The sequence below is a fragment of the Argiope bruennichi genome, chromosome X2 (genome assembly GCF_947563725.1).
Source record: "Argiope bruennichi chromosome X2, qqArgBrue1.1, whole genome shotgun sequence".
Classification (NCBI taxonomy): Eukaryota; Metazoa; Arthropoda; class Arachnida; order Araneae; family Araneidae; genus Argiope; species Argiope bruennichi.
The window spans coordinates 129799407-129814164 of NC_079163.1; the positions used below are offsets into that span (position 1 = coordinate 129799407).

The following is a 14758-nucleotide window of genomic DNA, read 5'->3' on the forward strand; positions in this document are numbered from 1 at the left end:
ATAAAATAATATCCTTTACAACTTTTTTCAAAAAATTCATTATTATAACATAGTTACAATTTCACTGCAATGATTTCGGGCCACATCATATTTATAATTGTTTTTGCGATGTAATAAATATATTATAAATAATTGTAAACCTAAGCCATGTTTAATGTTTCACTGATTTCCAATCGTTTTTAATTGCTGTATTTGTTAGTCGCTTTGATGAATCACAGTAGCTCTATAACTAAAGTTCATTTTCTTTTTAACTCCAGGTGCAATAATGAAATATGTAATATAAAATTACGCAGATTTACTATAGAAGTTTGAAACTTTATATATTTTATCTATTTAAATGATAGTTTCATAATTTTTAACACAATTTTCATCTTCTGTAACAATTAAATATTTCTAAGTTTATAAATAAAAAAAGTTGTAGTCGAGTTTCCCGCTTCTTTTTTACGTTTCTCTGCTTTTCTATTTTATACTAATCAAATTTTAAAAATTTTTAAATTAATACCATCAATTAAATTTACTCTGGCAAATCTATATTTTTAAAAGGGAATTTTGTACAGGTATGCTACTAGTAAAACAGTATTTCTGCTAACTAAACTTAGTACATATAATAAAATGAAACATCTGTAATATTTACATTAGTTTATTTCAGAATCATATTTAAAGTATAAATGCACACATTATTTATAATATATATTAAGATTATCAGTTCATAAAACTTCACAAATATTAGTCAGCTCAAAATTTTAAAATGTGGTTTAACTTCTGTCTCCATTTTTGTGTCAAGTACTGGACCACAGATAGAGAAGTGCCAATATTTTAATTCCTTTGTTATCTGATTGATGTTTGCAATAAAAAAATGTATGTCAATTTTGATATTTGTAATAAAAATTAATAATTATTCCAAATATTTATTTTCATATATTCATCGTTAGTTATACCTATATTATATATATATATATATATATATATATATATATATGGGATATTTTTGATAGGAGTTACTTGCAGTGGTAATAACATAATCATTAACAAGTGGAATAGTTTAAGTTACAACCCAAACACATTTTTGTCAAGAGAATAGGGGGAAAAAAAATCACATAGTCATCTTTTTTTCAATGAAATCTTAACAATTATTTTCAATAAGGCGCATTTTAAATATATAAAGAGAAAAAAATTTTAAAAATTCTTAAAGCATATCATATTATTACCTTGATAATTCTAGTGTTTGTCGACATATCAAAAACTGAGCAGAGTTTCACATGTTATAATTGGCTAAGTTGGCAGTAAAATAACAAAGTTAAAAATATTAGTAAATGAAATTCTTAAAATTCATTTTAAAAGTCATAAAAACAGAGTTTTGTTATTTTTTAGATTTTCTATTCATAAGAAAGCTATCTGGCTCGTAAATTGAGTAATTTCCCATTTGCATTTTACAATGCTGGGAAAAGCAACAATGATATCAAGTCAAAAAATGAACAATACTCGTAGATTACCGAACTTAGGAGGTAAAAACATAGTATACATTTAGGGAACATAAATGAAAAACATGAAATACTCAATAATATATGTATACATTATTTTTACAATTTATCAAAGGTAAAAACACCTTTATAATTTTTTCAATCACCCTACAAATATATTACGGATATCTACATTTTGGGAATGGGATAAATTGTGTTTGTTAGATGAGACCTGGTTGTTTCCACTATTTTTCGTTTGCATGCTAGGCAAAAAAGCAATAATTTCATCAGGAACATCTAAATTTAGATGCTGCATGGATCGTTCCATGTCTGGTGTAATTTCATCCTTAAAAGTAAAAGGAAATTATTATTGTTAAAAGCAAAAAAATAGAAAAATAATCTAGCAAAAAAAAAAAAAAATAATAAATAAAAATAAGAGAATAATGACATTTCTGCAAAATAAAACAGAATTTATTGTAATCAATTATAATGCTTTCTATTCACACACACGAACAGAAAAAAAAATGTAATCATATATAAGATATCCATAACAAATCATATATAATCTATATATATAATCTTATTATATATGATATAAATCAATATCATGTATAAGATACCCATAAAAAATAACTGAATACTTATTTTGCTTACAAATAATAGTCATGTGGAAAAGGACCTCTTTTATTATGGATGTTGCAAGTATTTGAATTCATTTTAGTCATTTTATCTGCAATAATGAACTGTTTTGAAAATTCCTTTTGCTTTAAAAATTGTTCTGCGCAACTAAACCATGAGAAATACATTAAAATAGCTAAATACGGAGACTGCTTTAATATACAATGTTATGAAAACAAAGGGAAACATAATATGAAATTAAGAATAACTTATTAGACACTGAAGTTTTTATTTATTTATTTTTTTACAAATTTTATTTTCTATTCCTACAGGGTTGCCACTCAAATCTGGAAAAAAATTCCCCGTTTCTTCCCTGAATGTATATTTAAAATACGAGGAAAAGCAAAAATAGCAGTCTTGTGTTAGTTATAATGCAATATGATTTTAAGGAGTGGAAAAAAGCAAGGAAAGGAAGCAATGATTTAACATTATTTTAAATAATAGCACATTAAAAGAATTTTGATATTTTACACAAACAAAAAAATTATTTTTATTTATTATCTAAAATTTAACAAGACAAAATTTTTATATTAAGGGAGGATATATTACCTCTCATGCTCTTTAATTGTAAGTCACACAAAATTAAGAACTCGGGTGAAATAAAACACAAAACAATTTTTGTTATGATGATAAAATCATTTAATGATTACTTAACAAAAAAAAAAAGCTTTACAAAGCAAAATTACTTATTTTATTGATTCATTTTTGAAATATCATGTATATGCGCATCGATTTCTCCAGATTTTTCAACTATAGATTTCAGGGAGCTAATCCTTAACCATTAAGGTACGACATTTTTGTATGGCATTACTTACTTTTTTTAGCTATTTCACTTTCAGTAAACATATGTGAAAAGATTTCTGATATATCATTGAATGCATTAAAGGAAGACTGTACGCAACAAGTTTTAATCCCATAAAAATTCAACTTTAAATTAATGTTCTGGAACTGCAAAGTTCGAAATCGGTTTATTTTCAGGCGTGACATTTGACGTTTTCGAACTTGACATATCAACTTCTCATTCATTCCTTATACAAAGTCAAATATTAATTATGACATTTTTTAAAAATAAAACATTTTTTTTTTTTTTTTTGCATAACTAATAAGTGCCTGCTTCCCCATATTATTTAGGCTTATTATTTTCTTACAAAGCGAGTCGTAAGCAATAAATGGATTTTGTGGGACTTCTCAAACCCTTTCAGCAAAATGAGGGTTGATTTTTTTTATCCGTTCAATTTGTATTAAATACGGAATTTCAGCAGCTTATCGTTAAAAAAAGAAAGAAAAAAAAGTCTCCACTCTACTCTGAATAAGCTCACAAATTCTCAAATGATAAGCAAACCATTCAATAAACTCACGTCTGAATGACTAAATACCACCATGAAACGTCCGCAGACTAAATATTGCTATTCCCGCCAGAGAAATTACACTCTAATCTTTCACACAGTTACTAAAGTCTCGCGCATGCTTATTAGCTAAAATTCGAGAATCTTGGGTTATTAATCGCGCATGCTCATTATCTAAGAGAAAAGAACAACTGCTCACAAATCGAAACTGGGCTGATCTATACAGAAAAAAAAAGGAGGGGGGGGGTAAGAGTAGAAATGGTGCGAGTTTCGGCATTACACAATCGCGAATGGTATTGCTTCGTTTTCGAGAGTCATAACTACGATCTTTTATTTTTGCAATCTTTAGAGATTGGCATTTTTTAGATGGAGAAAAAAAATAGCTAAGAAACTTCAAATTCCCTAAATTTTCCATATTTTTATGAAAATTTTCAAATTTTCCTGTATTTTTCCAGTTTTGTAAGTCAATTTTTAAATCCTCTGTATTTTCCTGGTTCTCCCGGTGACGTGGCAACCCTGTCCTAGAAATGTTGCAATGTAGCTTAAATTATTGAACTATTAAAAAAAAAAAAAAACGTGTATCTTTAAGTAAAAGAGGAAAGGATAAAGTCACCAATAGGTAATCGAATTTTATGAAGTTATTACGCTTCAAATAGAAAATGGAAAATATTTTCACATATTAATGTTTTGACCAGGAAAGAATGTCAAGACAGAGCTAATTCATTTAAACTAGGGGTGGGTACTGAGTTGATCGCCATGGACCGGGGGACTACCAAGACATCTTAGGATGACCGCCTAAACTAAGACCTAAGCCACGCATACTAAAAGAAAATTTATGGAAACCCGATGCATATTATTATTATGTTTGTATCTTATTATTATTATGTTTGCAGTTATGTAGGTAAGTATGCATTCCGTATTTATTATTAAGTTATAATAAATATTTTAGACTTTTTTTTTTAACTCACCACACCTACGCCACAGGTTGGACCGCGACAACTTGAAAAAATTAGTAGTCCGTACCCTGGAAAAGTTTGCCTACTCCTGATTTAAATAAAGAAAGTTCAGGAGGAATATAGTAAATCAGTTGGAAATATTAAATAAAACGGAAGAGTGGGCTTCAATTATGTTCTACAGGACACATTTTTTTAATTATAAGAAACATTATAAGATGGAGAAAATTAAAGCGCTGTATAATTTTTTTAAACATTTAAGGAAGATTTCTTTTAATGTTAGTTTTTTTTTTTTTTTTAATCTGTAGAAGAAAACGATGATGAAGATTGTCTATCTTCATAAAAGAAAAAAATGTAAGATAAAAAATTAAGGGAACGCAAACATATAATAAAAGTTGGCTGTATGAAAATTATATTTTACCTCGATTTCTTCAGCTTCTAATAAATCCACAGGTAAATCTACAATCGTTTCTGGACCATCTTCAATTTCAGTTGCTCCAGCAGTCTGGCTGTTTTGTATCTTGGAACGAAATATACCACCTAAATCTAATAGGATATTTAAAAAAATATATATTATGAGTATTAAATACTACTAAATCTTCAAAGTATTTTAAGTACTTAATAATAAAAGATTATAAGCTAGATTTTCAATTACTAATCCTATAAAAAAATGTTAGCAAAGAGGAAAAGCGAATGATAAAACTATCACCATTATTTTCTAAAGTTAAATTGTTCTAAATCCTTAATTATATCACAGATTTAACTTAAAACTCTTTTAAATTTTATAAAATTACAAAAAGTTATTAATTTCCTGTTTAGAGCAATTTGGTTAAACAAATGAAAATCAAACAATTTCGAATATTCGAGGAAAAACATAACATTTAGCGGAAAAAGATAAAGAAAATTTTATGACTTGCAATGTTATATTCTTAAGATTTTTCAGATTTTATATAAAACTTAATCATATATTTGAATATGCTGGTCAAATGACTGAAACTAAATTAAAAAACTAAACTGCAAAATAATAATAATAATTATAAACGTGAGCTAAATTCATCATGAAGAAGAGAGAATGTAGATACACTGGAATCTTTTATCATTTAATTTAAAAAGAAAGATATAGTTTAAAACTCAACTGAAATATCACCGTTCAAAAATTTTGAATTAAATAAAAACAAAGGTAATTGAATTTTCTCTAGTTTTATTGAACTTATTTAATTCATAAAATGCGAGATACAGTAAAATAAGTGTATGGTCATTTCTTCACATTTTATCAAAAAAATTGTGCGGAAGGCAAATATAGATTCCTTTAGTCAGAAGATCGATAGAAAAGTAAATTTCCTTTCCTTCTGCCCTTTCCTCCTCTAATTTCACAGGAATTGTGCTTTGAAAATGAAAGTGAGTAGAAGAGATGGAAGATAAAGAGAGTATACAAATGTATATATCAACTGACCAACGAGGTGATATATATATGCTAAGGCTAGAAAATCACTTTTTAGCTCATAACTTTTCAGTAGCTATAGAAAAATTTTCGTTGTAAACGTTGGTCCTAATGATGATCATTGAATTAGATTTATTCTTCAATCGCAAGGCTGTTACGGGAAAATGAAAATTTGAGCCCTCATCATTTCCATCCTCTTCGAGATGGGAGTGCTAATTTATTAATTCAGTAAAGACTTTCATTAACTCTACAACACATTACTTGCCATTTCAAATCTAAGTAAAATTATTTTAGCTATACTGATAATGTTTCAAGAGAGAGTTTTTTTATAAGGACACGTCAAAGCTTCCAAAGCTTCTAAAGACTGGAGGACTAGGTTTTGGATTCTACAGATCATGATTAGAGAAAATTATCAGAAATTTTCTCGAGTCATGAAAATCAGTAGAAATGTACAAACATGATTAAAATGGAATTACTATATCAAAAACAACATAAACGAAAAACTTTCATTGTTTCAAACAAACTAGAATGATATACATAAAAAAAATGAGATAAAAAAATATAAGAAATCAAATCATCTATTATCAACAAATTATTACAAAATTTGTGTTAAATGATGGATGGATAATTAGAAATGTAAATATATATATAAGAAATATTGTTTTTTTGAAGAATGTTTATTCAGTTTTTCATTCTCAAACATAATTCAAAACCTCTCCTTTTTTATGAAATAAATATTAAAAGAAATTCAATGAGGGGAAAAGCAAGGAAAAGAAAAATCAAAATAAACCAGGAAGTGGATGTTTCAACTATTCAAAATTTTATTGGCACAATAAAAGATAAAATGTATTTGAAATTTTCACTCATACAACATTAATGTTTTTCAATTTTTCAAGATGAGATGCAATTTAGATGAAGGTCGCGAAGTCATGCTTAGTTATCAATATAATTTCAATTATTACAGAATATATAAGTAGGAACTAACATTTGTATTAGCTAGTAATGTGTAACCTTATTTTAATTAAACATTTATGGTAACTTTTTAAGTTACACATAAAAATTTATGGAATATCTCTAAAACAACTATAGAAATTATATTAAAAGGAAATGTCTATTCTCTGAGAAAAATAAAATATTATATACCTCCATATAAAATCATAATAATTGAATCCATTTTTAATCATAACTGAGTTTTGTCAGGTTGTATTCATTTAAGAAATTTAAAAAAAAATTAAAGTTGGAAAATAAATTCTGAAGCTCTTATTTTAATCTATAAATATTAAAACAGGAGTGGCTTCTCAAATTTTTAAGCATAAGAAATCTTAGACGATATTGTTTCCTTTTATGTGATGTCTTTTGTTTGAGCACAAGATGAATTATACCAGAATAATGTTTAATGCTGTTTTCCTCTTGATTGTATCTCTTTATCATCTCACTTAGAAGATAAATATAATAAATTTATTTTTAATGTCATCATAAAGGCCAACGTTTTATAGCTTCTTATAATAACTTTTTTAAACTTAAATAATTCTTTCAGAAAATTATTTAAGTTTTATTATTTAAAATTGTCCTGTTAAGTTGTGTAAGCCAAAGAAGAAGCTAAAACCCTTGAGAATCAATTTAAAATACGATTTTAAATATCACAAACCTTCAGAAATGATTTAATTATTGAAATATCCTTTATGGAATCGACAGGTCCCATTATGTACCAAAAGATCATGACATTAATTTCATCAATGATCATTACCAAAATTGAAGTAATTATTTCATATAAAATATTACTATGATTTACAAACAATCAACTGTTTTAAGAGGGAATTAAACAAAATGGCAGATATGATTGCACAAGGTAATTATTGACATAAATTTAAGTTAAATGAAAGTTGATGCACACTAGCAAAAAAATAAATTACTTTCACAAATAAAAGAAAGGGAGGAAAACACTCTGATTTTTTTATAAATATTTATAATTCAAGCAAAACATACCTGCATCTAAATCTAAACTGATTTTTGTGACTAGATCACTTTTGGCTGAGTTAGTTTTGAGCACAAAATCTTCATATGCACTTAAGCATTGATAATTTTCTAAATTTTCATAAGCATTACTAAGGTCTTTGTCCATGTTTTTGCTTAGTATTGATTTGGATACAGGTGTACCACGATTACTTTTAGAGCTCGATAATGACCGATTTACTCTTAATGACTGAGCAGATGATCGGGAATGAATTCCAGATGATCGAGTTGTTATCACAGATGTTTTTTGAGATGGCTGATGATATCTGAAAAAAAAAATCCAAAGAAATTAATGAAAGTGCTTACTTTTTTCTACTTAAATTTTAAGAGACAAATTTCAAAATAACTAATTTCAAAATTTATTTATTATTAATCAAAGGATAAAAATCATTTGAGACCATCAATATGTAATATTAATATACTGAAATATGTTTTTGTGTGTACTTACAGAACTCTTGCTGAATTTAATTTTTGAGGATTATAACCATAATGACCAACTTTAAACACTTCATGCTTTCCTACTACAACATACGATTGGTTATTAACAAGATCTTCAACTGATGGTACAGGCTTTCCATTCACTGAACATATCCTAAAATAAAGAGCAAAGAAAGAAGAAAAAATTGTCTACATTCATTCAATATGTTGACTATATTTGTGATAATACAACCACCATAAAAAAGGATAGCATATGCTGATTTTGTGATGAACTTCAAAATTCGAAATTTTAAAATGTGGCAATCATTTAGTTTCATATTTGTTCAATATACAAATGATGAGAAAACAATGCAGCAATCTATGTTTGAAGTTTATTTGAAAATTAAGTTTCAAAGTTGGGACTAATAGGCTTTCAAGGTATTTAAATAAATGAAGATAGAATTCAAAAATTATAAATAATTTAATTTACCTTTTTACTGATCCCCATTTTAGCACATCATTGATTTTTTTATATACAGTTTCCCAGCTTTCAAGGTCTTGAGCAAGAAAATGTATTTTTTGTGGTTTCATTTTATAGTTGCCATTTTGATAAAAGCTGAAAAGAAAATATGTCTTTAAGAAATATTTGCCTCTTATAGTAATTTAGATTTAATCAGTGAGATATTTAAATGCATTCGTAATATAAAAAAGAAAACTAAAAAAAAATCCATCGCACTTCCTTTTTTGTATAACAGAAAATATAGCAAACATAAAAAAATTAAATCTCTAAATATTTAAAAAACTACCTGAGTCTTTCCCTTACTCCAAAAAAAAAAAAAAAAAAAAAAGAATTATATATAAGCACAAACATAAAAAGTAGGAAAAGAGAATGAGCTAGACTGATAAAATACAGTAGATTTATTTTAAAACTTTGGACTTAATTGGTCAAAAAGAATTCCAAAATGCATATTCAATTATCTTCATTACTTGACAACATTACACTTAAAACAGGGCCATTTAATAGAAATATATAAGGTAGTAAAAAAAAGCACCCCCCCCCCCATTCTCCCCATACACTTGCATGTGAATACACTTTCTTTAAAGCCAACGAAAATGCATTGACGAAAACTTATGCTCAAAAGAGACTTTTCAATGGTTAAAATTACCTCTTAAATAATAGAACAGATTCACAAGATTTGAAATAAATAATATTACTTATAAAAAAATGATTTTTATCCACTTGAAAATTGATACAGAATTAGTCATATGTATAGAATTTTTTTATATATATAAAATAAAGCAAAAGCAGCATAAATATTTAAACTTATTTGCTATATTCAATATCAAAACAAAGCCTAAAAAGAAAAATGAATCATTTTTTAAAAAGATATAAAATTTGATTGAAAAATATCTCATTTTCTCAATTGGCGTATATAATAGAAAGTATTTCGCAATTGTAAATATCTGTAAAATTTTAAGCACATGTTTGCTTTATTTTCTGGTGATGTTTGTAATTTAAAATTTAAATATAAAAGTTGCATTTAATACATAAAAGTAAGCTTGAATTTACACATTATGGTACTTCAAAACAGTTTTTGAAATCAAAACTTGATAATGATTAAATTATTGAAGTTAATATCGTAAGCTGCTAGTATTTTTTTCATTATATTTTGATGTAAATTTCATAAATCTTATGGCATAAATACAATTTCTAATTTTGCTTGATAAGATAGTAACAAATACATCTTTAAATGGTGATTTGTGCAGAGTAACTTGTTATAAACATGGGGGAAATATTAACTTACTATATAGCTAAAGCATTGTGGTACTGAGGTTTGGCTTTTGATACCTTGAGTTTGATCTAAAAAGATAAAAGAAAGAAAAATAATAGAGGTTTCCAAATAGTTCATTCATTTATCACTTTAGAAAAAAATGGGTGATTGGTTGAATTTTTACACAAGTCATTAGATTCAAACTGTGATATTTAAATGAAAAATATTCTTCAAACAAATTGTTACAGATTTGAATTAGAAAAGAATTATTAATCTTCAGGCTGTAAGACTAACTTGTTTCATTTATCATGTTCAGTTCTGAAGAAGTTAGGACACATTTATTTTTACATTTTCTTAAATCTATTTGGATTTCTAAGATTTAATTTTTCAGCTAAAGATGCAATTTATTCACTTTAAAAGTCTATTTCTTAAAAGAGAATGTTATTATATCAAAATAATTGTCACCAAGAGAGTTATTAAGACCAGCTAATCACAGACCTGAAATTCATTACAAGCAACCATTTCTCGAACGTTAAATTAATAATAAATTTTAAGCATTATGATTGCTTGTTTTTTTAATTTATTTTATAAATTTATACAGAATAGTTTATAGTCATTATAAATAAATATGAAACTAATTTAATTTTCTCCAAAGTAAACCTATAATTAATATTCCATGCCTTTTCTATTTCTCAAAATTAGCATCAACTTTTCTTTAATTTCTGTCAATGGAAAACATTTTAAAAGCAATATTGTAGTAAAGCAAGAAATGAAGACAATCATTGCAAGCAAATAATTCAGTATCATTGTATAATGATACAAATATTTACACTTAGGATTGCTGCTCTGAATCTGAATATATATATATATATTTTCTTTCTAACAGATTGTAAAGATACTGTTAATGGAATTTTTTTTTCTACAGTACATGGTTCATAAAGACATGGTAGCATTAATTCTTTAGGGATTTAATATCCATGTAGAAATCATCACTTTGTAAATAGTTTTATCATCTTATGTACTGTTAATGCACAATATGTAATAATTAGATGATAGTAAATTGAGTAAGACTAGAATAGCTAGCTCAATCAACAGTTAAAAGGAACAACAAATTTTATTTTTCAATGATATGAAATGAGGAAAAGTATTTTTTTTCTTTCTACCTGATATTTATATATTAAAAAGATGTCTTAAAATCTTGTCCAAATGTTATTATTTGAAATTTAATTAGTTAAACGTCATAGAAGATTGAATATATGGAGTAAAAAATTATTTAACAGCAAAGAATAGAAAGAAAGAAAAAATCTGAATAGACAAATCTTAGCATTATCAAAACATTCTCAGCATTTATTTAGATAATACAAATTTAAGAAAAAAGATTCAAATGAGTTTCATCCATTTTACAGATAGATTATACACGAAAACAAAAAAAATTAAATTAAATTAATGGTTGTGACTGTTATAAAAAATTCATTTTTCTTTAGGGATAATAAGAAATTAAATTCTACTTTTTCTACACTAAATGACAAGAAAAGTAAGTTCTATTTACATAATGAATGCTTAATCATAATAAACATTTGTTTGATAATAGAAGAACAAAATAAAAATAACATAAATATATTTTTTTGCTGAATTCTTTTTTGCTTGGCAGCATGATTCATAGGTATATAACAGCATTTTTTTTTTTTTTTCTTCAATAGAGAAGCAGATTTTTTAAATAATATTCTACATATTATTCTACTACAATTATTTTATTATATTTTGTATTCTAAAGTTCAAATGACTTTTGTTATTAAGCATTTGGCCTTCCACTTTATAACTTTTCGTGAAATCAATTACAAAAAACCATCACATGGGATATTTCCATGAAAACCCAGAGTCAAGTGTGACTTCAGAGACAAAGAAATATTCAAGGAAAGATTCTTTTTATTTATATTTTGAAAGAAATTTATATTAAAGTTTTATCAAAACTTTTACATTTATAAAATTCATTAGCAATGGAGAAATATTTCTTCGAACATAAAATATAATCAATGCCATCCAGCAATGCATGTTTTTTTTTTTTAAATTTTAAACTGACATAATTATAATGTAAAGCTTCCTTTTTCTTACTTTTATGATGATTATTACAATGATCCAAAACCTGAAACAAATTTTGAATTTCTACTACTCAAAGTTTAACTGTCTACAGAAATTTTATTGAATTACAAAGAGTGCACAGCATTTCCAACAGTCATCCATTCTTTTATACATTACATTTTAAAATGGATTTTTTTTTTCATCCTGTAACATTTATCAATTCTATTAACATAAATTATCCTATTAATATTAACATTCAATTATCTGTCAGTTTTACAGATAATTTATAATTTCAGTAGTATTCTTAATACATATGAAAAACAGCAACATAATCTAGCTTATTAAAAAGTAATAGCTTAATATGTTAATGGAAGAAAAGTTCAGTATACTCAGTATAATTAAAAGCAATTTTGAAACCTTATAAAACCAAATTAAATTATAAATAATTTAATTTTTTTCTGTGATAATCTTACAAAAGTTTAAATTTATGATACAGTATAGTATGATTAAAAATGTTTTTATTTGCAAAAAGAAAGGCCTTTTTTCTATTTTTAGCCATTGAAGAATATCTTAATAATACATAAAGACATGATTTTATTCATAAAATAGCAACAATAATAAATCCATTAGCGCAGATTATAATAAACATACAAAAAAAAAGAGACCTGAATTAATATAAAAAGATATAATGTATTTGGTGAGAATGAGAAAAGATTTTGAAAATTTGTTTCACAAACCGTTTCTTAATTTTGACGAATAAACACCACTGCATGCATTTTAAAAAAATAATATGGAGAAAAGCCAGAAATATATAAACAAGTCTACTTAGTTTTACATACAGTTAACTAAAAAAATATGAAAACATATTCAAAATTCTGTGCACATTATTATTTTTTAGACCAAGTTTAATTACATGCAATATAAATATGAATACAAAACATAAACATGTCCACATGATATTTGGTAACCAATAAATGTTGCTTGAGTAGCAAGATGAACCTGGTTGAATAACACCTTAGAAAATTTAACTTTGCATACTTATAAGTGGCCTATATATAAATAGCAGTAGATTTATTCTATCAAATGTCTATAAAATTAATTCACTTATTTCAATAGAGTAATTATTCAAAAATGAATACTGAAAAATAGAATGATCATTAAGTTTAAATTTAATTTTAAAATATATAAAAATGTTGATAGAGACAAATTTAATAAAAAAATAACATGAAATAAAAATTTAAATGAACTTATAAAAAATGAAGAGAAATGTTTAAATAAGAATCAAATAAAAATATTTAAATTCAGTATCTTTCTTCCCAAACCTTGGGTTTTAGTCGGGTCTTCTTACTTCTTCTTCCTGCAAAATCAGCATACCTACAAAGAGAGAAAACAAAATTAAGACATTTTAAAAATAGGATTAGAATTTTAGAACTTTATAATGTGATAAGGAAAGAAATTCAATTAAAAGCTATCATTTCTTAAAGAAAAAAGTAAGGTTGCTCTTTAATTTTTGTTTTAAAAAAATTTCATTTAAATCAGCTCATATTTAGAAAACTGAATACTACACCTTGTGTAGAAAATATTTCAGCAAAGGAAAATATGTATGAAACACTATATTAACAGAAGTTAAGAATTAATTTGATTTTAACATTGAGGCTTAAAAAATTATTTCGGTGAAAAAAATGCATGATAAACTTTGTAAGACATCTATCTTACCCCAAATCTAATTTTTTGAATCTTTCACTGCCTGCAACAACATATTTCTGTTTCGAAACTAAATCATCCAAATTGAGCACAGAATGTCCATTGACAGGAGTATACAGTTGCCGTACAGCACCAAAACTAGGTTGTAGACGCTCAGTTAAATAGCTTAAAAACATGTCCAAATTACGGTAGTATTTGCTATTAACCACACATCTATAGCCCGAGAAGTGTTCATCGCCATTTATAAATATTTGTACCCACTTCGTTTCAGGTAAAGTCATCACATTGTTGCTATTATGAATATTGTCATTGGTTCTGGCTAGGCATGATCGACGATTTCTTGGATCGGTAGCGGAATTCTTTACAATTGACAAATTATTAGATTCTGTAATTTCATTAGACATGGCACAAGAATGTCATATCTGTACTCACAATTAAGATGATAGTATTAGCGTATAAATTCCATGTTCTCCAAACAAAGTAAGTTGACATTATTATACCCTTCGTTGATCATCCAGTTCAGATTTTCGCAGCAAAAAGCAGTACACAGCCGCTGTAACCATAGCAACCTCAGTTGGCCGGAAATTAACGATCGTCCAAGATATATGTAAAACTGAATTCCGAAACTTAAATTTGCAGAAATAAAGTACTACATATAATATGTCATCCTAAATGTAAGGAAAAATAGATGCCTTATTATAAAAGATATTTTATTTCAATAATAAAGATTTGATGCGGCTGAAATGAAAAAGAATCAGTTATTTAATAAATATCGCACAAGAGCAAAGGTTTATATGTGAGATGAAAAGGCAAAGAAATTTTATAAATGTTGGCGAAGTAAAAGACACTCATGTAAAATGAAATATGTTGTTCAGAAGGATTCTAGACTGAAGAT

General features: G+C 26.0%; 1 protein-coding gene across 1 annotated transcript; it reads right to left on the reverse strand.

Moving 5' to 3' along the window:
• Window positions 1-990: 990 nt before the first annotated feature.
• Window positions 991-14398, reverse strand: LOC129960669 (doublecortin domain-containing protein 2-like). The gene is made up of 8 exons (XM_056074223.1): window positions 13876-14398; window positions 13482-13533; window positions 10114-10169; window positions 8799-8924; window positions 8340-8483; window positions 7865-8157; window positions 4859-4983; window positions 991-1806 (listed from the first exon to the last, which is right to left on the reverse strand). The coding sequence occupies exons 1-8, from the start codon at window positions 14265-14267 to the stop codon at window positions 1624-1626; spliced, it is 1371 nt and encodes a 456-aa protein (XP_055930198.1). The 5' UTR covers window positions 14268-14398; the 3' UTR covers window positions 991-1623.
• Window positions 14399-14758: the final 360 nt, after the last annotated feature.

What these genes read in the sequence shown, in the direction of transcription:
- LOC129960669 (XM_056074223.1), bottom strand. Translation starts at nt 14,267, where the DNA reads ATGTCTAATGAAATTACAGAATCTAATAATTTGTCAATTGTAAAGAAT. An exon ending in TTAAATTCAGCAAGAGTTCT is followed by an intron (nt 8,158 to 8,339) that starts GTAAGTACACAC and finishes TTTTTTTTTCAG; the next exon opens with ATATCATCAGCCATCTCAAA. An exon ending in CAGTTTAGATTTAGATGCAG is followed by an intron (nt 4,984 to 7,864) that starts GTATGTTTTGCT and finishes ATATCCTATTAG; the next exon opens with ATTTAGGTGGTATATTTCGT.